The sequence below is a fragment of the Acartia tonsa genome, chromosome 7 (genome assembly GCF_053477335.1).
Source record: "Acartia tonsa isolate MP-2025a chromosome 7, ASM5347733v1, whole genome shotgun sequence".
In the NCBI taxonomy this organism is placed as follows: domain Eukaryota; kingdom Metazoa; phylum Arthropoda; class Copepoda; order Calanoida; family Acartiidae; genus Acartia; species Acartia tonsa.
Window position 1 is genome coordinate 13,694,525 of NC_137266.1, and position 22,617 is coordinate 13,717,141.

Consider the following 22,617-nt stretch of genomic DNA (forward strand, 5'->3'; position numbering starts at 1 on the left):
TTTTATATTCGTAGAAAGCTGGATTTAATACGATGCTAGACATAGTTTTTTCGTATGGATGAGAACCGGTTTCTTTCGAAAAACCTTATTACTTTGTTCAATAGATTATGACTTATTTTCAGATTTTTGTCCTTATGGCATCATGATAGAACCAAAGGTGACGGCGTTCTTGAAGAAGTTTTTTGCTAAATACGGCCCGGAAATTAAGGAAAACTAAAATTTTTCAATTAACCCATTTAATCCTATAATATAAAGTATCAAGTCTGTAGCAAAGGATCTCACTAACAGCTGAACCGATATGGTTCTTCTTTTCAGTGAAGCCTCTTATAGGCTCTGAGATGGATTTAGACTATTTATTTCTTTAAAAATAAGTCTGGGTATGATTTTAGGCTTTTTTTATGCCCATCAGCTAGGAGGTCATTGTTGTATTTCATTCCTAAACTTAAAAGCGTTATAGAATGCTTTTGTAAACACCTCCCTTTAAATTGAAAGTGGGAAGGCCGGTCTGCACATTTTTAACCCAACCCCCCCTCCCCCATATCATACAACAACAACAACGCCACTACTTCAAACTGAAATATTGAAAAATATGATTTAATTTTGTGCAGATTACTGACATTACTCCAAGCAAGGAAGATTACAAAGACACAGAGGAAGCTTGGATTAGAGATGTCGGGGTTAATATCTCCATGAAACTTCTGTCCTTGGTAAGTAGATCTTGCTAGTATTTCTAGTAGCCCAGATAATGCTAATGTATCGATGAGTTGCACCTGGACTGAACAGTGAACAGTGGCCAAAATCGTGGCCGCAGTCGTAGCCGTCGCCACTGCCAGTGCTGCCAATAAAACATGGATTTTTAAATGTTAAAAATTTTTTTACATAGGTACATATTATTATTAATTTTTTGTTAATTTTTTTACTGAAAATTCAAAAAGTGGTTGTGATTTAAAGATTGCATATAGCCGTGGTCACGCTTAGCCAATTGGATTTAAAGATCGGTATTAAGTTAGTGGCTGTACCTCTGGCCACGGCTACGGCAACGGCTACACATTTAAAGATCCAATTATGACACCTTAGGTATTATTTTCTTTACAAAATTAAGTACCTATAATTATTATTTTACTACCTTAAATATTATCTTTGGATAATTTATTGCTTAAATTTTCATTGCACTAAGGGGGGGGGGGAAGTTCTGCCACTTTCGCGTAAACAGTGTGCAGTGGACTAGGTATTGATTTTAGATTATAGGTTATTTAGGATAAAAGTTTACTTTTGGGTATTAGTTCACGTATATTTAATCATTTTTGAATAGGTCTCCAGGTTCAGGTGCTGCAGGCTGGAAGGTCGTTTCTGGACAGGTAAAAAAATTAAAAAATTTTTGTTTGAAGAGTTAGAGAGCAACTTATAAAACAAAATATGCTTCTTTTTGAATGTTATTAACATATCTGCAGAAAAAATTAAATTCGGCCTCCAGGTTCAGGTGCTGCAGGCCTCCAGGTACACTCTGGACAGGTAAAAATTAAAAAAAATTATTTGAAGAGTTAGAGGTACACTTATTAAACCAAATATGCATCTTTTTGAATGTTATTACCATATTAGAAGAAAAAATGACTATCGGCCTCCAGGTTCAGGTGCTGCAGGCCTCCAGGTACACTCTGGACAGGTAAAAATTAAGTTTTCTTATTTGAAGAGTTAGAGGTACACTTATTTAACCAAATATGCATCTTTATGGATGTTATCATCATATTTGCAGAAAAATTTAAAATCGGCCTCCAGGTTCAGGTGCTGCAGGCCTCCAGGTACACTCTGGACAGGTAAAAATTAAAATTTCTTATTTGAAGAGTTTGATGTACACTTATTTAACCAAATATGCATCTTTTTGGATGTTATTACCATATTTGAAGAAAAAATGACAATCGGCCTCCAGGTTCAGGTGCTGCAGGCCTCCAGGTACACTCTGGACAAGTAGAAATTAAAATTTCTTATTTGAAGAGTTAGAGGTACACTTATAAAACAAAATATGCATCTTTTAGGATGTTATTACCATATTTGAAGGTAAATTGACAATCGGCCTCCAGGTTTAGGTGCTGCAGGCCTCCAGATACACTCTGGACAGGTAAAAATTTAAATTTCTTATTTAAAGAGTTAGAGATACACTTATTAAACCAAATATGCAACTTATTGGATGTTATTACCATATTTGAAGGTAAATTGACAATCGGCCTCCAGGTTCAGGTGCTGCAGGCCTCCAGGTACACTCTGGACAGGCAGTTATAATATTTTTTGATACTTTTTGATTTGGACACCTTACCTGGATCCTGGTGACCACTGGTGACTGCTTGTGGCCGCTGGCAAGGTAAATTCCAATAAAGGTAATATTTGATATTAGAGGAAAGGTTTCTAAATAGAAAATTATTAAAATATAATAATATGACAAAATTTATTAAGTAAGTCTTCTATTTTTGTTCCAGGCAGGCTCTAGGTAGACTCCAGGAGCCTGCTGGACAGGTTTAAAAAATCAATTTTATAATTTGTTTTATTTAGATGAAAGGTTTGAGTTGTGCTCCAGATAGGGTCAAGGTGGCCTCCAGGAGCCAGCTAGATAGATCTGTATTTATTACTTTTTGTTTATGTATGGTTTTCCACACATATGCAAAATATAATTCTGTCTAAGATATAATATTACAGATACTCAGAATGGGGAATGCAATTTCAATAGGATTCAGATTATAAAGTATAGATGCTAGTGAAATAATTTTAAAATTACTACTGAGAGAGGTTAATTTTATCCAGATGTCATTCAGAGCTACAGATTCTCCATCCAGGTTAGTAAAATATAAAGAAATTCTTAGATTGTATATTCAATCCACGTCTAAAGAAAAAGGCAGGAATTCCTGACACTTAAATACCTGGAGGCATGCAGCACCTGAAACTAGAGTCCAATTTGAATTTTTTCTGTAAATATGATAATAACATCCAAAAAGATGCATATTTGGTTTTATAAGTGTACCTGTAACCCTTTAAATAATTTTTTTAATTTTTACCTGTCTAGAATGGATCTGGAGGCCTGCAGCACCTGTACCTGGAGGCCGAATATCAATTTACCTTCAAATATGATAATAACATCCAAAAATACGCATATTTGGTTTAATAAGTTTACCTCTAACTCTTTAAATAATTTTTTTTAAATTTTTACCTGTCCAGAATGTACCTGGAGGCCTGCAGCACCTGAACCTGGAGGCCGATTGTCATTTTTTCTTCAAATATGGTAATAACATCCAAAAAGATGCATATTTTGTTTTATAAGTGTACCTCTAACTCTTCAAATAAGAAATTTTGATTTTTACCTGTCCAGAGTGTACCTGGAGGCCTGCAGCACCTGAACCTGGAGGCCGATTGTCATTTTTTCTTCAAATATGGTAATAACATCCAAAAAGATGCATATTTGGTTAAATAAGTGTACCTCTAACTCTTCAAATAAGAAATTTTAATTTTTACCTGTCCAGAGTGTACCTGGAGGCCTGCAGCACCTGAACCTGGAGGCCGATTTTAAATTTTTCTGCAAATAATTATATGATGATAACATCCATAAAGATGCATATTTGGTTAAATAAGTGTACCTCTAACTCTTCAAATAAGAAAACTTAATTTTTACCTGTCCAGAGTGTACCTGGAGGCCTGCAGCACCTGAACCTGGAGGCCGATTGTCATTTTTTCTTCTAATATGGTAATAACATTCAAAAAGATGCATATTTGGTTTAATAAGTGTACCTCTAACTCTTCAAATATTTTTTTTTAATTTTTACCTGTCCAGAGTGTACCTGGAGGCCTGCAGCACCTGAACCTGGAGGCCGAATTTAATTTTTTCTGCAGATATGTTAATAACATTCAAAAAGAAGCATATTTTGTTTTATAAGTTGCTCTCTAACTCTTCAAACAAAAAATTTTTATTTTTTTTACCTGTCCAGAAACGACCTTCCAGCCTGCAGCACCTGAACCTGGAGACCTATTCAAAAAATGATTAAATATACGTGAACTAATACCCAAAAGTAAACTTTTATCCTAAATAACCTATAATCTAAAATCAATACCTAGTCCACTGCACACTGTTTACGCGAAAGTGGCAGAACTTCCCCCCCCCCCCCTTGATAAATTGTACAAAAATATCTACAATTAAAAACCTACCTAACATAACATATTTTAGACTCTCTCAGAGATTTCTGACGAAAACAAGCGACTAAGACAAGAAAATCAGCTGATATGTCAAGAGAAAAGAAATAATAATATCACAGATCAATCATTGCTTGAAAAGACAGTTGAGAAAGATAGGTAAATTAATCTTATTTAATTTTAATTTCATTATAAGGAAAAAGTAGAATACAATGAATTAGAGAACTTACATTTAAAAATGAGCACATAAGAATGCAAAATAATTTACAAGGATGTAGGACTAGGTACTAATATTTTGAGTCGAAACATCTTTGTATTTTTATTTACCTATTACAAATATAAAACCAATTTTAATTTACTGTTGAATTTGATATTAAAAGAGCTTCACATCTATTACCCAATACTGCATTAGTGATCGTAAGGGATGAGACAAAAAAGATGATTTTTTATTACACCCCAATTATGAGATACAAAAATACCACCTTGTGCAGATAGTAAAAACGAATAGGTACCTAAAGATTTTATAAAGTTATTCAATGTTGTAAGCCAACGAATGAGGGAATGTATCTAAAAAAAACTTAAGTTACTTCGAGTATATTAATACAAAATTAAATTGATTTTGTTTTAATTGTAGGAATACAATTACTGAACCAACAATAAAAACTGATGCATTTGAAATACAAGGAAAGTGTTATACAAAAGATTCATATTATAGACTCAGAAATAATAGTGTTGATTGACCCCCCCCCCCCCCCCTCTCCAATTCCTAATCTTATTTTCAATGAAACCACCGATAGTATATTAAACTGGAAATAAATAAGCATAGGCCAGATTTATACCAAAGACACAATCCACAAATTCAATATTAGACACCCCTTCCCCCCCTAAATCCTTCACTTCCCTTTTCTTTTAATATTTGAAGATAATGAAATTTTGGGAATTCTTTTCTTAATTTTAGATTAATCTGAAACGATTTGTATAACACAATTCATAAAAAAGGCGTGAAAGAAAAATTATCAGCGTCCGAGTTGACTGATGTTTTGAATAACCCTTCTCAAATGGTAAATATTTGAATGACAGATAATGTACTGATGATTTACGCAGGTTTAAAAAGTACAAGAGCAAATTATTTTAGTTAATTAATCTTTTTAGATCTTATTTTTAAAACTAAAAGAAACATAAATATGTGTCAAAGATATATTGTTCAAAATCAGAAACTGAATTAACATTTAAAGCCAATTTTACCTAGGTAATCGTTTATAAGTTTTTAAATGACACATTTATTTGTAATTAGTTACCTACTGAAACATATTTTGAGGTTCCTATAAACTTTAATTTTTTTTTAAATATTTCAGATCGATGAAAGCTTTAGTCAGGAATCTTCTCCTTCTCAAAAGAAGAAAAAGTATAAAACAGTGTACAACAGAAGACCGGTAAGATGATTAAAACCATGATCATTTATTGGTCAGTTCGTTCCTCTAGTAGAAGGGAAGGAGAAGGGGTAAAGGGGATGGAGGAGGGGGTATCTCAATATTATTAGCCAGTGTATAGTAAACAAATCAGTGTAAGTAATAAAGAATCTCTCACAACATCCATGTATTCTATATCCAATGTTGAAAAGTAGGGACACATTATCATTATGTCAAATTATTAGGTTAGGTATTGTTTCCTTTATACAGCATGACCCTCGAAAAAGTATTTTTAGGCATCTGCAGCCCTTATTTCTCAATGAATTATTAAAAAATGCACATGTCCTTGTTCTCCATAGTATTCCACGTAAGTAGATATAAAAATATTTTTTTTACCTCCATTAACACCGGAGATTTTTAGAGCTAAAGTTTTGAAAAAGTGACTGAGAAAAAGAATTTTTTTTTGTTTCTCTTATTTTTTGGATGGTTATATTATGTTTTTCTGGCAACTGAATAATAAGACACAAAGAAAAACAAGTTAACTAAATATTTTTTTTTTATTCCACCAAAAAATATAAATTTTTAATGGCAAAAAATACTTCTGAATGAATTGATTAGTTGCAAATTTTAGGTTATTTATTAACCCTTATTTATAGAAAAGGATTAATTATGACAGTTGCTCCGCCTACTTTTCTGACATCTCAATTATTTAATAGGGGGTAAATTAAGCTTTTTAGACTAAAATATCATTATGTTTATTTTTATTTTCTTTATAACTTTTTTGTTATTAAAGTTAGGATTGTGAAACAAAAACAATTTTCCTGCTATATTCATAGAGATTTATTTGGTTTTTTAATCTTAAACAATTTTGCCTAATTAGTAAGTTTTTCAAAATATCATTAAACTAAAAAGACTCAAAAAATATGTGTAAAAAAATGCTTTTTACTCAAAAACTAAATTTTTTATTTCATTTTTGTATAAAGTTTCTGCTAGTAACAAAAATAAAAGGATTTCTAGCTTAATTTTGCTAAAAAAGTCGTTTCATGTTAAAAGTTACTTTTTCCTCAGTCACTTTTTCAAAACTTTAGCACTAAAAATCTCCGGTGTTAATGGAGGTAAAAAAAATATTTTTATATCTACTTACGTGGAATACTATAGAGAACAAGGACATATGCATTTTTTAATAATTCATTGAGAAATAAGGGCTGCAGATGCTTAAAAATACTTTTTCGAGGGTCATGCTGTAGAATAAATTTTGCCTATTTAAGGGGGGGGTTTTTAATGCAACCATCTCGTAATCAGTGAGCAAATGACACTTAGAATTCGAATTTTGATCTGAACTTTTGCATGAGTAATCCTTGATAGGTCTATTTTCCCTAAATCGAACAAAAAGTTGGAAAAGTAACGGCTAGCGGCTCAGCCGTTCAGCCGTTTTTTGCCTATTTTCAGGGTAAATCCATCATCAATTACGTAGGAATCAACTTTTTAAAACATATTTTTGGTTTAATTCATGTTAAATGATAGCAAAAACCAATTTTTAAACTTCTAGTACCAACAGCTACCGTCTAGAACCGTTTGATAGCGTTTTGGAGTAGAAAAGAGTATTATGTTGAGAGAGGTTTCGTGACTAATTTGCGATATAGATATCAAAAAAATGACAAAACAGCTGAGCCGCCAGCCGTTAGCCGTTACTTTTCCAACTTTTTGTTCGATTTAGGGAAAATAGACCTACCAAGGATTACTCATGCAAAATTATAGATGGAAATTCAAATTCTAAGTGCCATTTGCTCACTGATTACGAGATGGTTGCATTAAAAACCCCCCCCTTTTTAAATGTTTCGAACTAGCAAACACGATTAAACGAATGGAACAGGAACAGTTATTTCTCACATCGTATCATAAACAGCTTTCCCCGGATATAGAATGTACAATTATAAGATTAAAACCAGTTTCGTAGCCCCGAGGTGCTATAATGTGATAATTAGGGATGGCAATCCGTCAAATTTTTGGACTGGATTCGGATTCTTACAAGAATCCGTCCAAAAAAAATGGCGGATCCTCCGCGGATCCCGGATTATTTTTGGCGGATTTAAAAGGCTTTTTTTCAAAATTAAGTGCTACTAGTACATATGTCCTTAAAATTAATGTTCTTGTTGTTCTTTATAATTCACTTCCGAGAATCGAACCAGATTTTAAAAGATATTATATATAATGATGATTATGACAAGTATTAAAAAAACAAAAGACTTTAAATTTAGCCTATCAATTAAGAATCCGAATCCGCTATTAAAAAACGGATTCCGGATTCGGATTCCAATATTGACCAAAAAATGGGCGGATTCGGATTCCAATATTGACCAAAAATTGTGCGGATTCGGATTCGGATGGCCAACCCTAGTAATAATGTACCTAATTGTAATTTTTATCCTTTCTTTTTTAGACAAGAAGAGAAAGTGCAAATAAAAGTGTCAATGTGAAGAAAGGTAGGTACCTCATTTTCATATTACGTAATTTTCATTACCTATTTAAAAAAATTTCTTGAAGTATATCTAAACAATAGAAGTGGTGCCTTGCCACAATGAGCTTGTCAAACACTGACCTACCCCCGTTATTTTAAAGATTTTAATGCGAAGGAGCTTTTTTCAAATGCCTAGCTCCTAGTGGCTCTAACCCTCCGGTTAGGCTAAAAAGTACCCAATATACCCTAACCTGACATCAATAAAATGATAAAATTAACCCCTAACCCCCTTTTTTCAATTTGTTTCAAGAACAAGGGGGGGGGGGGGGTGCGTGAGAGATGGATTTTTATTCAATAAGGCACTGTCACAGCAGTTTTTAATGTTAAGTATATTTTAGATTTTCGTGATTTTTAATTATTTCTAATTTTTAAGGTACAGCTACAAAAGTTGAAATGTCAATTATTCAATCAAAGAAGGTAAGAATATCAACTTTTCTAGATTGTTTTGATTTGATTTACTAGTTGCTGCGCCTATAATAGATTCTAGGGGCTCTTTATTAGTAGTTGTTTGAAAAAGCCTAAAACCACCACAGGATTTAACTATATAAATAAAATAGACTAAAGCAATTACTGGACCCATGTAAAGAATCCCTAAAATAAAGCACTCAATCGTGGATAGTGAGATCTAATCGGACAAACAAACAAAAAAAATCAACTTTATAACATAAGGTTATTCGTTTCGATTTAAAACACGATTAACTATTCTTTTGAAATTTTAATTTTATTACCATTCACCAAAAGGACATCCAGACAAAAGTCTTCAAATGAAAAAAAAGTCGTTTTATGCAGATTGTTAGTTAATCTGATATCACTGGTGTTTGGTTAGAAAATGAGGGTATAGTAAATTTCGTGGCAACGCACCTTAAGAGGCGATTCTTCGTAATTTTCACAGTAGCTTTTCTCCTATTTCTAGCCCCTGCGGGGGGCTCTAACTCTGCGGGGCCAATTTCCTAACCCTGTGGGGCAATCACCTAACCTAACCTATTATAACCTATAAAAAGCCATTTTAAAAATACGACGAATCGCCCCTTAAGGGGCGTTGCCACGAAAGGGACTATATTCCCGAAAATGAGACTTCGCCCTCTGATTTGATTATCCAGTTAAGGACATTAGTGATTTAGAAAACATGTAAACACCAATTTCGGGTCATGGAAAGAAAACGAAGTTGCGGGTTTCATCGTATTTTCACAGTAGCTTTTGAAAGTTTTTTTTTGGTTAGGTTAGGTAAATGTTAATGATTGCCTCGCAGGGCTAGAGCCCCCCGCAGAGGTTAGTATTAGGTGAAAAGTACTGTGAAAATACGACTAAACCCCCGGTACTTCGTTTTCTTTCCATGATCCCAAATTTCATTGAATTTTAATGTAAATCTTTATATAGGAGGAGCCCCCAACAATGAAGACAGTGTTAGTTCCGGAAACAGTTCAATTCCAACACACTCCCTCCTTACTTGAAAGGTGATACTCATAAATATTTATTTAACATTTAAGATAATACCGTCTATATTTGTCGGTATAATAAAGGGGGGGGGGGGGCACAGTGGGTTTTTTGGCTGATTTGGGGATTTTTTAACTTTATGAGTCATAAATGCCAACAAAAGCTTATTTTATCTAAAAATAAAGTTAAAATCTTTCATATACAGGTTATATCTTATGTAATATAACATATTATATACATATTATTGTGATTTTAATAAGAAAAATGTCCCTAGAACTACTCTACTCATATAGTTAAAAAATCGAATTTCTGATATTATTCTGTTAAAAAGAAAATTTTTTTTAACATCGACTTAGACCTCAATTAAAACTTTTGAAGAGTTTTAAGGTGTACATATATGATTAATATATATAATATATGCTTCTAAGTTTTCAATAAATAGTATAGAGGGCTCGGCAGCTGCGCATCAGCTGTGACTAAGCTGTAAATTTTAACCCATTTTGATGCTTTAAAAGATTTTTGATAAGAGGGATTGTCAAAATTAGGTCAGGTTCAAACTTTCAGTTGATATCTAAAATTGTAATAGGTTTTCCTGAGGTATATAGGCTGCCGAGCCCTATTACAATGTCCTTAAAACTTATCCTGTAATTATTCAGTTTTGCAACAAATTTACTTACAATTCTGTTAAACTTTTATACATTTATGTTCTGATTATTTAGTTATGACAATCTATAAGTGTTAATGTTCGTTTGTCCCACCGTTTCAGAGCTTCGCTTTAATGGATGTTGTCATCCTTGTTATTTTCAAATTTTAATAGTTGGATGGAAAGTTTAAGCAATACCTACAGTAAATGAATGTGGATTCAGGGACTACTATTAAATTTAGAAACCAAGGGCATTGGAAGGAAATAACAATATAAATCAAGTATTTTAAACAAAGTTAAAGGACAGACAGAAAAAAATAGTGGCTTAGAAATCAAATTTAATTTAAATGTTTCAGAAATACAGAAAGGAAGACATACGCACATTTATAAAAATTGAGCAGCTTTGTTACTAAAACTATTTCATAATAATCATTGTATATATGTTTTCAGTATATCCCATAATATAAAGTACTAAGCTTTTTTTGTGTGTAGCGAAGAATCTCACTCACCACTGAACCGATATGGTTCTTTAGAGGGAAGCTTCTTATAGGATGGTTTTAGGCTATTTCATTTTTATAAATAAGCCTGGGTATTGTTTTAAGCTATTTTTTTGCCCTTCTATATCCCTTCGAATATCCTAGATGCTAGGGGCGCATTACCATCAATGAGGTAAATCTTTCCCCCCCCCCCCCAAAAAAAAGCTGTCTATCTAAAATTACAGCGTAGCTTTTCTATAATTAGGGTCAGTCCGTACGTCCCTGCTTTTTCGTTAACTTAGGCATGTTAGAATTGTTCTATTGATTCCTGTATTAGTTCTGTACGATTTAGAAAGCGTATCAACCCTATAATCATTACCAGAATGTCAATACGTTTATGTTGATTTTTAACTTGTATTATAAGTACAATATTATAAGCGAAGCATCTCTATAATCAATTCCTAACAATGTCCGTTTACCCTTAAACAGTATTTTATATTTAAGAACTTTTGCAACAAATTTAGTCAAAATTTTGACAAGACTTATTTATATATATTTTACATATTCACGCTGTTTGTCTGTCACCCCGTTTCAGAGCTTTGCTTTTATGAATTTTGTCATCCTTGTTCAAATATAAATCAACTGGTTGTCAGACCATTACTGATAGACTAAGGAATTAGTAAATTATAATCTGGATGCTTCTTAGTATGGTAATAAAGTCTTTTAAATAGCAGCCGAGAAATTCACGTTGACCTACAAGGGTGGTTAAGGTGTCTAAAGATGCAAAATTACATGCCTGACAATTAACTCGAAATGATATGGGGTCTAACTATAATATTTCAACACATTTTATGCAACAGGAATTTTGAAAATGCAAAATCTTGAATATGTACTCTAAATCTTGGAGATGGAACCCATATCCTGGTGAGCTTTTGTTATGACATGCAAAGAGCTTTCTATAGACACCTTAAACACCTTTCTAGCTTAATCCTAGCCGATTTGACATAAAAATCCAAACCGCGCAAAAATCTCGAAAACCCTCTTATACGAAAAAGATGCAAGGGTTTCATATAGAACTTTAAATCCTCTAGCAGTCTTTCTAATAGACATACCCCTTCTTACATGAGCAAATGCAGCTGATACATCTTCAGGAAAATATTTAAGGCGTTCCTTTGGGTGATATACTCTTCCCATTACTATAAAAATGTGTCTGAAAAATTTTAAATGTCTTTACAAATTGAAAAGCTTAGGCAACAAAACATGACATAATACAAGCAGTAAAATGACTAGTAATGTACATCACACAACAGGCAAGGCAATGATTAAAGCTTAGGTCATGCATTTAGGTTGTTTATGCTTCCAGATCACCTAAATAAAACATTAGGGTATTATACAGTTATTAATACAGTAATAAAAAAAGTAAAAAAAGTGACCGGAATAGACCATTTTTTTAGACGAAAAAAAAATCATGAAAAAATCAAGTTAGAACAACGCCTCCAATTGCAAACGATAAATGAATGCCATATCTTTCATTTTACAAAAACCCGGGGGTCGATAGGACTTACCATTTTTTCACAATTTTAGATTGAACATGGCCTATTTTGAAATTTTTTTTTTGCAAATTTTTTGCAACTTTTTGAGGGCAAAAAAATCATAGAAGGAGTGATCTGACAAAAATTTGCTGAAGTAAGGAATGAAAGTATAGGCAATAAACTACTTTTCTGAAGATCTCTCGCAAACGTTTAGAACACCGTTAAAAAACGGTTTTAAAAAAGTTGGTCGTTTGACCGGAATTGACCCGATGACCGCATTAACCCCGCACTACCCTATAATTTTACAATCTCTAATAAAGACTTCGAGCGCATCAATTTGCATGTTTTTCATCCGAATACACCTGAAACAAACATTTTTGTAACTTATACATAAACTGTTTCAGAGCTAAACCCCGGATTCCTGACACTCCAGAAAAGAAAGGAGGAGGAGAGGACAGTAAGCTTGGACAACTCATGGACAGAAATAAACAACAGGTATGCTACCATATTGGGCAATAGAAAACGCCTTTATTTTTATATGTGATAAGATGTGAGCTTTAAAGTGTTTGTAGTTTTATGTTTAGATATCAATTAACTAAGTGACAAGTAAGACGTTTTGGCGTACTGCAGATACCAATAACTTAATAGATGCGTTTTTATCCTTAAAAGCAGGGTGTGGGAGCCGTATAATGTTGATGCGGCTCCGGCTCCGCGGAGCCGTATCTGGAAATACGGCTCCGGCTCCAGCTCCGGCTACGGCCCCTACCTTAAAATTAATATATCAATTTTTGTTCATTATTGAATTTGATAAAATAAAATAAATAATATAAAATATTTTCCTTTTAAGTGATTAAAGCTATATAAAAGTAGAAGGATATGTGTCTATTTGTTAAGTAACAATAGTTTTTCAGTTTATTATATGGAAATAGACCGTTGCCAAATTATAATATTACTTTAAAAAATCATCTTTAGCTTATCTGGAGCCGGAGCCGTTTTTAACGAAAAATACGGCTCCGGCTCCACCAAAAATGTTGCTGCTCCCGGCTCCGGCTCCGAAACAGTGCTTAAAAGTAACAGGATATCTGTCTGTCTGTACCATTGTATCTCACCTATATAAAAGTTCCAGGATGTCTGACTGTCTTATTTGTGACGCAGGATCCCACCTACTTATGAACCAGTATAGATGAGATCTCCTTTATGTATAACTTTCTTATAGGTCCAGGAAAGGTTTTTAACTATTTTAGGTAAGAGTACCAGTACCTACTACACCCTTAAAAGTTTCTTTTCATTTAAAACTTTTTTTTCCCAAGTGACCTAAAAGTTCTGGTAAGAATAAATTAAGAAAAAGTGACTATGAATACTGAATGGTAATACTTCAGTTTTCTTTTAATGTTGTTGAGTATTAATTGCAATACTTGTTCAACAGGAAGAAGTAAAACCAGATGGGCGGAAGTTTAGACTTTGGGAGAAAAATGACAAGGAGGAAGAAATAGAAGAGATAGCAGCTTCACAGGTCTTACATTTAAGTAAAAGAGTAGAGAGGGCACGGGCTATATGTAACACTACCCATAGGGTGAGGACCTTTGGCGACTTTCAATTGGGTTTTTGAATATTTACTATTTACATTTAGAAGTTCAAGATAAAGGTTGTGTTGCCATGAAAATGTTAATTGTTTGTTGGATGATTAAAACTGTCATAATTTTAGTTGATAGAATCAAGTAGTGGAGAACCAGAAATTTTGGAAGATGACCGGGCTTCTCCTGTCTTCTATAGATCTAAATTTGGATCTGGAAATCCTGAAAGGTAATAATATTTCTAGTAATGCTTCGAACCGATTAATTTCCGCTAGATTAGAACTGGTTCCAAGCCATACTAAAAAAGCATGTATCGTATTAGAGACAATTTTCGACGAATAGTAAAATAAAAATCATAAAAGCAATACCAGTTTAGCTGGCCAAGGACTAACTAATCAAATTTTAGAGTTCTACTCCTGTTTTAAAGAACAAAAAACATTAAAATTTAAAAATTAACTTGTTTTTTTTTATTGGTATTATTTTTTGTTTATCTTTAGTAGAACTGCAAGAAGTATATTCATTATGAGTGAGTGAAAGCAACTCAAATTATTTCTGTTTTTAGGTTAAAGAAAATTAGTGGAAAAAGAAACAGTACTAAGAGAAGTGTGGCTGAAGGAGTAGTTGAGCTTGATAAAGATAATCTAAATGCGGGAGATACTAAGAGGCAGACTAGAAAAAGCAATAATAGCAGGAATTAAATAGTTTTAATAAGGGTTCGAATCTCGGCAAATACCGCGACATACCTGACTTTGAATGTCGTTTTGTTGTCTTTAAGGCTTAAAGGAATTCATAATGTAATGTCTTGCAGGGATAGAGGCAGGGAGTAAGGGAGGGGACAATGGGCAATTAATTCAATTTAAGAGTTACCGCTGAAAGACTATGATCCAGATTAATCCAGAAAAAATGAAAGAAATTATAAAGGGAGAGTTAATACAATACAGAAAACTATAAAATAAGGAAAGAGTTCCAAGAAAAAAAGCATTCATTTGAAAATTAGATTACCAGCACATCAGACTGACATAATCATTCTGTAGTTAATAACTATAAAAATCTCCCTGGAACCCATTCAACCTATAGCCCCATAACCTAAAATTTAATTGGGTTCCTAGAATGGATATTAAACAAATATCACAATAAAGTTTTTATCTATGAAATTATATTTTCTGGAGAGAAAAAACTTGTTAAAACCAGCCACATCATAACAAATTAAGTTTATTGATACTTGTCTGCAATATTCAAAACTAACACACGAGTTGCGGCATTTGTTGCGCAAGAACCCAAAGTCAGTCAGAAAATGCTAAATTCTTGTACATTCCCTTTAAGCCAGTACCCAAAGTCTGAGACTCATAAAAATTGAATATTCGATCCATTGTCCCCTCCCTTACTCCCTGGATGGAGGGGACATTAGGCTGCTTATTATACTAGTCGCAAAGTTTTATAATAACGTTTTCTTCTTGGTTCGCATAACACTTTGGGGACTTTTATTGAATTTTTATTGAGCTCAGCGTCCGAACGTTTTAACCACTCATTGTAATCTACAGAAGGGGTTACTTCATGGTTAAGGATGTACATCAATTTATCGGCCATTGTCTTAACCCTTTATATCTCTGAATATCATTACACAGAAATTCAACATGTAGGTATAGAGTTTTAAAAGAAATTTATCTGTTAAGAAATATCCAAAAAAATAGTAAGAATAACTATTTTTCATGGTTAGTGTTACAAATGTGTCAAATGTTGGAACAGTCACTCCCAAAGAACAACAGAAAGTTGATAGGTAAGAAATTATGTAAAATTAGTGGCTGCGTCCATAGCAACAAGCGGTTCTGTAATGAAAGGAGAATGGAGTGGGCATAAAAATGATCTTAACTCATCGCTGGACCTGTATCATGCGAATCTTCTCCTAAATGTAAAACTCAATCGGTTCAGTAATCAGCGAGATTTTAACGGATAAAAATAGATTAACACTTTCATTTATTTATGTATCATAAGTAGACAAGGGTTGGGTGTTTATAAAATCCCGAAGAATCCATATTTCAAACCATAATATATTCCTCTTATTCTGGCATCTTGGTATTACACAAGAAATTAAGTTTTAATTGATTATATTTTTTAATATATACTAATTTAGGAAAACATGGCAGAATTTAGACCAAGATTTTCGGACAAGAACAAGTGATGGAACAGGTAAAAATAGTAATAGAAATCATTCAGAAAGTTTAAAAATTGTTTTATTTTCCTTCAGTAGAATCTAATCTTTAATAAGGTACCTACTCAAAGTATAACTTCTTAGTAGTTGTGATTTTTCTACTGCTTACACAATTGATTAAATTCAAAGTTTAGGTATTAACACCAAATGTATGAAAAATACATATTTGCCTGAGTTGCATTCATCTTAGAATTGGGAGTGAGGGAACATTGGGCTTTAAATTATTCTTGTGCCCAAAATTTTATATACATGTTTTCAAATTCGTTGACTTAAATAACTTTGGTTAAGTAGAACTAGCGAAGTTCTGTCAAAATTATTGAAACATTAACTTTCATCTGTAAAGAGGATGATTTTGTTGGATCATCATTGGGAAATGGAGAAGTATGTACAATACACTAACGGTTACGTCTAGACCTAGAGATAATCATATCGATTAAGCGGTCAGCAAGATCCTTTGGTGCAGACAGACACACAGACAATTTACAAACATTCTGTTACTTTTATATCAGGATTGTTTTTGTTAACAGGTCTGGCGGATACCATCTGTGTTGACGAGAGTCCTAATTTGTTACAAGTCAATAGAATTCCTATTCCTAGGTGGGTAGTTTTTGTTTATAGCAAGTTCAATCATGTTCAATGGCTTGAATAGGGAAAAAATAGGTACCTAGTAAAAATGAAGTTCATAGTTGGTAAAGGGGTAGTGTGTATTTAAACTTGAATATAGTGAACTGTACCTATATTTTTTTCTGTTTCATAGTTTAAACTACATCTATAGGACATACTTTTGAAAGAATTTTGATTTTCTACTAGGTAGTTTTAAGAATATCAAGCCTTGAAAATCATATTTTTTAGATAAATGCAACATAAATGGCTGTCCTGTTTACACAAAAACAGCAGGATGGCTATATTGGTAGTGCCTAATTGAATGCTATTTATTGTAATACAAAATTATATACATTTTGCATGGTATTATTGTAAATTATGCTTGCAACCAAACTTGTTGAATGCACTTCATGCAACTATCTCTTTAAGCAAAATTACATAGTTTAATTTTTTTAAATGTAAATAAAGTTACTTCAAACATCACGAAACCTTGTAAGCTTAAGTACTATTACTTTTTGACGGAGTGGCATGCGGACAGACGTATGGAATACAAGTATTATTGAGTAGCTTCGATACTAACATCGTTCAAGTAGTAAAGTGATAGGTAACAATAACAAAATTATACTATTTTGGATGAAAAGAAAAATTATAAACTTTAGCACAAAGTAATGCAGAATTTTATCTCTTAAAGGGGGGGATAAAACTGTTTAGCGTCGTAGGTTTTCGGAGAAAAACTACACAAGAGACTGTATTCTTTATATTCAGTCAGTCTGTGGGAAATGCTACAATAGCTTTGCATAAATTGTACATTAGTTTAAAATCAATCAAAGGTGAAAGGGGTTTAAAGGATTAAATCTATAATTTTACCTTACCACACACCTTGTAAGGGTGGATTCTCCTTCGATATTAAAAGATCATATAGAGAATCCAGAGCATCATCCGCGTGTAATGAGATGTGATACTCTAACACCCAAGGATATTAGGCTAAGTCACATCCATCATACAACCAACACTTTGATTGCACGACTTTTGTCTGAGAAGTCCTACCTGTGCATGCATGGTAATGAGTTGCGCCTGTTTATGGGCCAAGGCATTGTCCCTGCTCTTACTATTTTATGTCACGCACCTGACATAGCAGCAGTAGGAACCATTTTTTAGTTTTGACGCTGTGTCGGCCTTAGTTTCGAACCTATCCGATGACGAATTGCGAATGCGTCATGATCGCGGGTTTAAAGCTATGATATTAAGTGCATGCTCTCTTTTATTTCTTAACAAGGTTGACAACATCCATAAAAGCGAAGCACTGAAACGGTAGGACAAACGGACATTTAAACTTGTATAATGTCAGAACTGAATAATCAGAATATTAATGTATAAGAGTCGAAGCAAAATTGTAAGTAAAAATGTTGAAAAACTGATTGATACAGAATAATGTTTATGGACATAATTACATTTTTAGGACTTGATTATAGAGTTGCTTCGCACAAATATTGTACTTTGTTGTCCCAGGAATCAGTTTACCAAAAATCAGATCAATCGGATTATTAGATCACATAAAAATTTGTTGTTAAAAAAGTAAAAAATCAACATGTTTAAAATGGACGCACGGACATTCTGGTAATGATTATAGAGTTGCTACGCTTTCTAAATCTTACCTAACTACTACAGGAATCACCATGCAAAGTTTGAAATCAATAGGACAATTCTAATGTGCCTAAATTAACGAAAAAAGCTATCCGTTACGGACGGACTTACGGACGGACCGACCCTAATTATAGAAAAGCTTCGCTTTTAATAAGATGAAAATAACTGTTTTAGGGATATTCTTGATGAGATACCAAAGCCTAATATTGTAGAAAACACTCCCTCAGAGAAGGAAAATGTTAAGCCCAAAAGCAAACCAAAAACTAAGAAGGAGGTAAGCTCAACAAAACATCTATTCTACTTTGTAAATCATTATATAATATAAAGGTCACAGTTTGTCTGTCAGTGTGTAGGCCCTAGGGGCGTAGCTGTTAGTATATGTACTAGTTGCTAGGTGAAGATTTGGGGGGGGGGGGAGGGGTGAAATTAGCCTAAAACCATTCCAAGAGAACAACCCTTTAGGTTCAGCAATTTTCAAGATCTTTGGTTAAGATAAAAAAAACCTTACCTACTACTTTATATTGTAGAATATACAAGTAGGTGCGCCCCCGATGTCTAGAGGGGGTTGGGTAGTAAAAAGTAGCTTTTCTACAAATAAATTTTAAACCTTTAGTTTTAATATACGTTTAAAAAGCTCTTAGTCCATCTCAATCCAAAGCTTTATCAAACTGACATGAAAAAAATACTGTTTTGTAGGCAGAAAACCGATGGGGTATGACCGTGGAGCCCATAACAGAATCTCAAAAGAAAAAGATGAAAAGTGTGAAACAGAGCACACTGGATATGTTCTATAAAAATCCGCAGGTATTTAGGAGGTTTCCCTCAAGTGCTTGTTGAGCGCATCCCCCTCCCCCACCCCACCTTATTTTTTTGATAAATTAAAAATAAGGGGTTGAGGCATATTCAATTTTGGGCTAGTTAGCTTAGTTTATATTGGGTACTAGACTAGTTAGCGCCTCCGCAGGAGTTAGGCATAAGGTAATTAAACCCCCCTTTTTTTATCTATTCCAAAAATAAGAGGGTGGGTGGGGTTTCAGTGATCGACAGGCACTTTGAGGGAAAGCACCGATAATTTAACTGAGAAGCCTTTGAGTTATTTGTTTTTGTTAGTTTTTCACATAAGGTAAAATACTACTTCCCCATCCCTAAATTTAGAAGCAGACGAAAATCAAAAACCGCCCAGGGCTTTTTGTAAGTCAATCATAAATAATAATGTGAATAAAAAGAAAAGCGATATTTAGCAAACAGCCGTGGGCGGTTAGAATCAGCTGAATGTTCATTATGAAAAATATTTCCCCCTTTTTAGAAATAGAAGGATTCATCTTTCATGAACAAATTTTTTAAATAAAAATAAAATTCTAGGTATGTAATTTTTAATTAAAACATTAAAACGAAAATATCTAATCTAATATTCTTGCCCTAAATATGGAAATAGTAAAAAGTAAAAAAATATTTTTTAAAATAATTTCTAAACCTCCTATTTGAAAAGTAGTGGAATAGCAATGAATTTTAGCGCGGCAACAGCGCTAAGTAGGCCTCTAGGCCCACTGCCTATTTTCGTCTTCTAGTTGCTTCGATTCCTCTCTTTTATTTTTTTCTCTATGGTTTTTCAAGAGCATTAAGAATGATTTAAATTATTCTTATACCTGACAAACAAGGATTTTCGGTTGAAAAAGAAGTAGAGATAATATATAAAAACTTAAAGAATATCACGAAACCTTATAAATAAAAAAAGGTTTAAGTGTTTTGAAGCATGACCGACAGATATACGGACAAAAAAAAAGTATAGACTAAAAGTGCATATGTTTTTTAAAAATTTCAGCTGTATGTCTTCAATAGCAGCCAAGAAAATCATATTTTCCACGATAAAGTTACGGACTGGCTGACAGATTAGCTGACATACAGACAAAGTAAATTATAGAACAACTTCGTAACGAAAAAGGAATTTGAATTGATTTTTCATTGGCCTATCTTTACTTTATTTATGAGGCTAAAATATATTTAATTATGTTTAGGATGGGTCAGGTATAAAGCGTACCATGAGTGACCTGGAGCGAGCCATCCAGATTTCCAAGCAGGAATTTACAGCTGGAGATAAATCTGGACAGAAACCTGCGCCATCACCAGGTATCATGCGATGAAAAATAAATGCGACTATGAACTAAGGGTGGGGGGGGGGGGGGAGAGAAGTTCTGACTTGCGTAAATAGTGATTATAGGCTTTGTCTTAGGAGTAAGAGGATAGGTTATTTGACAAAAAAAAGTTAAGCGTTAGAGGTCAACAAAATATGTATCTTTTATCTTAAAATATGTAAATAACTTTCGAAAAGAAGGTTATTTTGTTTTATAAGTTGACACCTAACTCTTTTTTTTATTTTTACCCGTCCGGACACAAACTGGATCTGGAGGCCTGCTGCAGCACCTGAACCTGGAAGCCTAATATCAAAAAATTAAATATAGGGAAACTACATCCCAAAAGGAAACGTTTTTTTGCCAAATAACATATCTTTTCACTCCTAAGACAAAGCCTATAATCACTGTTTACGCAAAAGTGTCAGAACCCTCCCCCCCCCCTCTTTTTTCATTCTGTTTGTTTGTCTTTAGTAGCTCTGAATTAATAAGGGAATTGTAGGTTATATTTATCAAGATTATTTTTATCTGTATTTGTTAGTGACGGCAATCCGTCAAATTTTTGGGCCGGATTCGGATTCCGGATTCTTAAAAGAATCCGTCAAAAAAGTGGCGGATTCCTTGCGGATTCCGGATTTTTAATTTTAGCGGATTCCGGATTCTAGCAGTATTTTAAAAGGCTTTTTAAGAAAAATAAATGAAGCATAAAAAGCTGTGAAATGAAAATAAATACTTACAAAAAAACGCAACTTTGGATGCTAGCTACCATTATACCTGTAGTTAAGAAGAAACAATAAAATACTTTTTAGGTATATGTCAGCCACATTTTAAATAAGTTTTGTCTGAAAAAAAACTGTTATTTGTATTTGTAATTTTAGCCTACCAATTAAGAATCCTGAATCCGCCATCCCTAGTATTTGTCCTTTGTCCTATCCTTATAATAAAAGTAACATGTCTTGTCTGTCTGTAACCTAAGTGCTCGCTAACCAGATGACCGATTTTGTTCTCTTTTAGAGAGAAGCTTCTTACAGGTACAGTGAAGGTTTGCAGTTATTTTTGGGAGGCTACAAGTAACTTCCCATTTTTTTCTGTCTAAAATTAAAATGGAACTGGTCAACTACTTTAATTAGCTACTATTATTTCATGTTGTTACTCCGCTTATTAACCTGGTTGTCCTTGTTTAGAAAAGAAGATCATCGATCCCATGGACGACACTATGGAGCTGTTGGCCCAGCGTGAGCGTGTCAGGGAAGAGCAGAACAAGTACAAACCTCCCCCGTTGACCCCGCCAAACTTCTGGGATCCGGATATTGTGGAGCTAGAACCGGATGACCCGAGGAATACATGCATTTTATTATTTACTACGTAGACTCGAATTTCTCAGTGTTAATACAATCACTCAACTTCCCCTCGGTTGTGTTAAAACTTTAAAAGGAAGGTTGTTAGGTTAGTTCAAAATTGTATCAGTACTATGCTTATCCCAAGCTTCTCTGCGAAGAACGTTATTCATAACGGTGACTAATACCGTAGTATGTGCATTTTTTCATAATATTAATGATATTCTTTACAATGTAGCTTTTCATAGGTACAGATAAGGTTTAAAACTATTTTATCGGTGGGTGCCACCACCCTTACAAGAGAAATCGCCCAAAGAAAAAATAGCCCTCCCCCCCCCTTAATTTTGTTTTGTAGGTACATTTCCTTTTTTAAGCTGAAATATAAAATGTGTAGTGATATTTCGCCATTTGTATTTGATTTGATTTGATGGAATTGTACATTATTTATAACAAAAGATGTCTCCTAATTCTTGCAACAAAAAAAAATGAAATGTATGAATGTATCTTAGAAACCTGACACAAAAGGGACCACCGCTAAGAAACAGGGCAGCCAGAATAAAGGAAAGACAGGATAAAAGTTTTATGTCATTTTATAAAAAAAATTACATCTTTAATGCAGTGTTGTGGAGCTGGAACCGCTATATTTTGCTGGAGCCGGAGGCGTTATTTTCAGAGTGGCTCTGGCTCCGGGGGTAACTATAACAATATCTGAGGAGAAAAAGATTTTTGTATACCATGATTAAACTTTATAGGTAATTTGGAAACCCTTTTAAGTGTTTCAAGTTCATTTTTCTTAAAAATTGAGTCTTTAAACTGTTTTTAACCTATTTTTGAATGGGGGGTCAAAAATATACTAGGACACCTATAGAATCAGACTGCAGAGCCCAAATTTGAATTAAGTCCCCAATAAACTTTTTTGGGGGGATTTAAAAATTAATT

At 33.5% G+C, this 22,617-nt stretch overlaps 1 protein-coding gene across 1 annotated transcript; it reads left to right on the forward strand.

Annotated features, from left to right (window-relative positions):
• The first annotated feature begins 142 nt into the window (after positions 1 to 142).
• On the forward strand, positions 143 to 22,389 carry LOC145324400 (uncharacterized). The gene is made up of 21 exons (XM_080166991.1): positions 143 to 157; positions 609 to 707; positions 4,205 to 4,329; positions 4,805 to 4,851; positions 5,167 to 5,231; positions 5,526 to 5,603; positions 8,020 to 8,062; positions 8,471 to 8,514; positions 9,475 to 9,551; positions 12,587 to 12,677; positions 13,609 to 13,695; positions 13,888 to 13,985; positions 14,319 to 14,445; positions 15,472 to 15,533; positions 15,888 to 15,943; positions 16,493 to 16,562; positions 18,387 to 18,486; positions 18,909 to 19,016; positions 20,228 to 20,339; positions 21,526 to 21,677; positions 22,186 to 22,389. Exons 1-21 carry the CDS (start codon positions 143 to 145, stop codon positions 22,372 to 22,374), a joined length of 1,845 nt encoding a protein of 614 aa, XP_080023117.1. The 3' UTR covers positions 22,375 to 22,389.
• The last annotated feature ends 228 nt before the right edge of the window (positions 22,390 to 22,617 follow it).

Coding starts and splice junctions, on each gene's coding strand:
- LOC145324400 (XM_080166991.1), top strand. Junction 4,330..4,804: donor AAGACAGTTGAGAAAGATAG/GTAAATTAATCT, acceptor TTTTAATTGTAG/GAATACAATTACTGAACCAA. Junction 12,678..13,608: donor TGGACAGAAATAAACAACAG/GTATGCTACCAT, acceptor CTTGTTCAACAG/GAAGAAGTAAAACCAGATGG.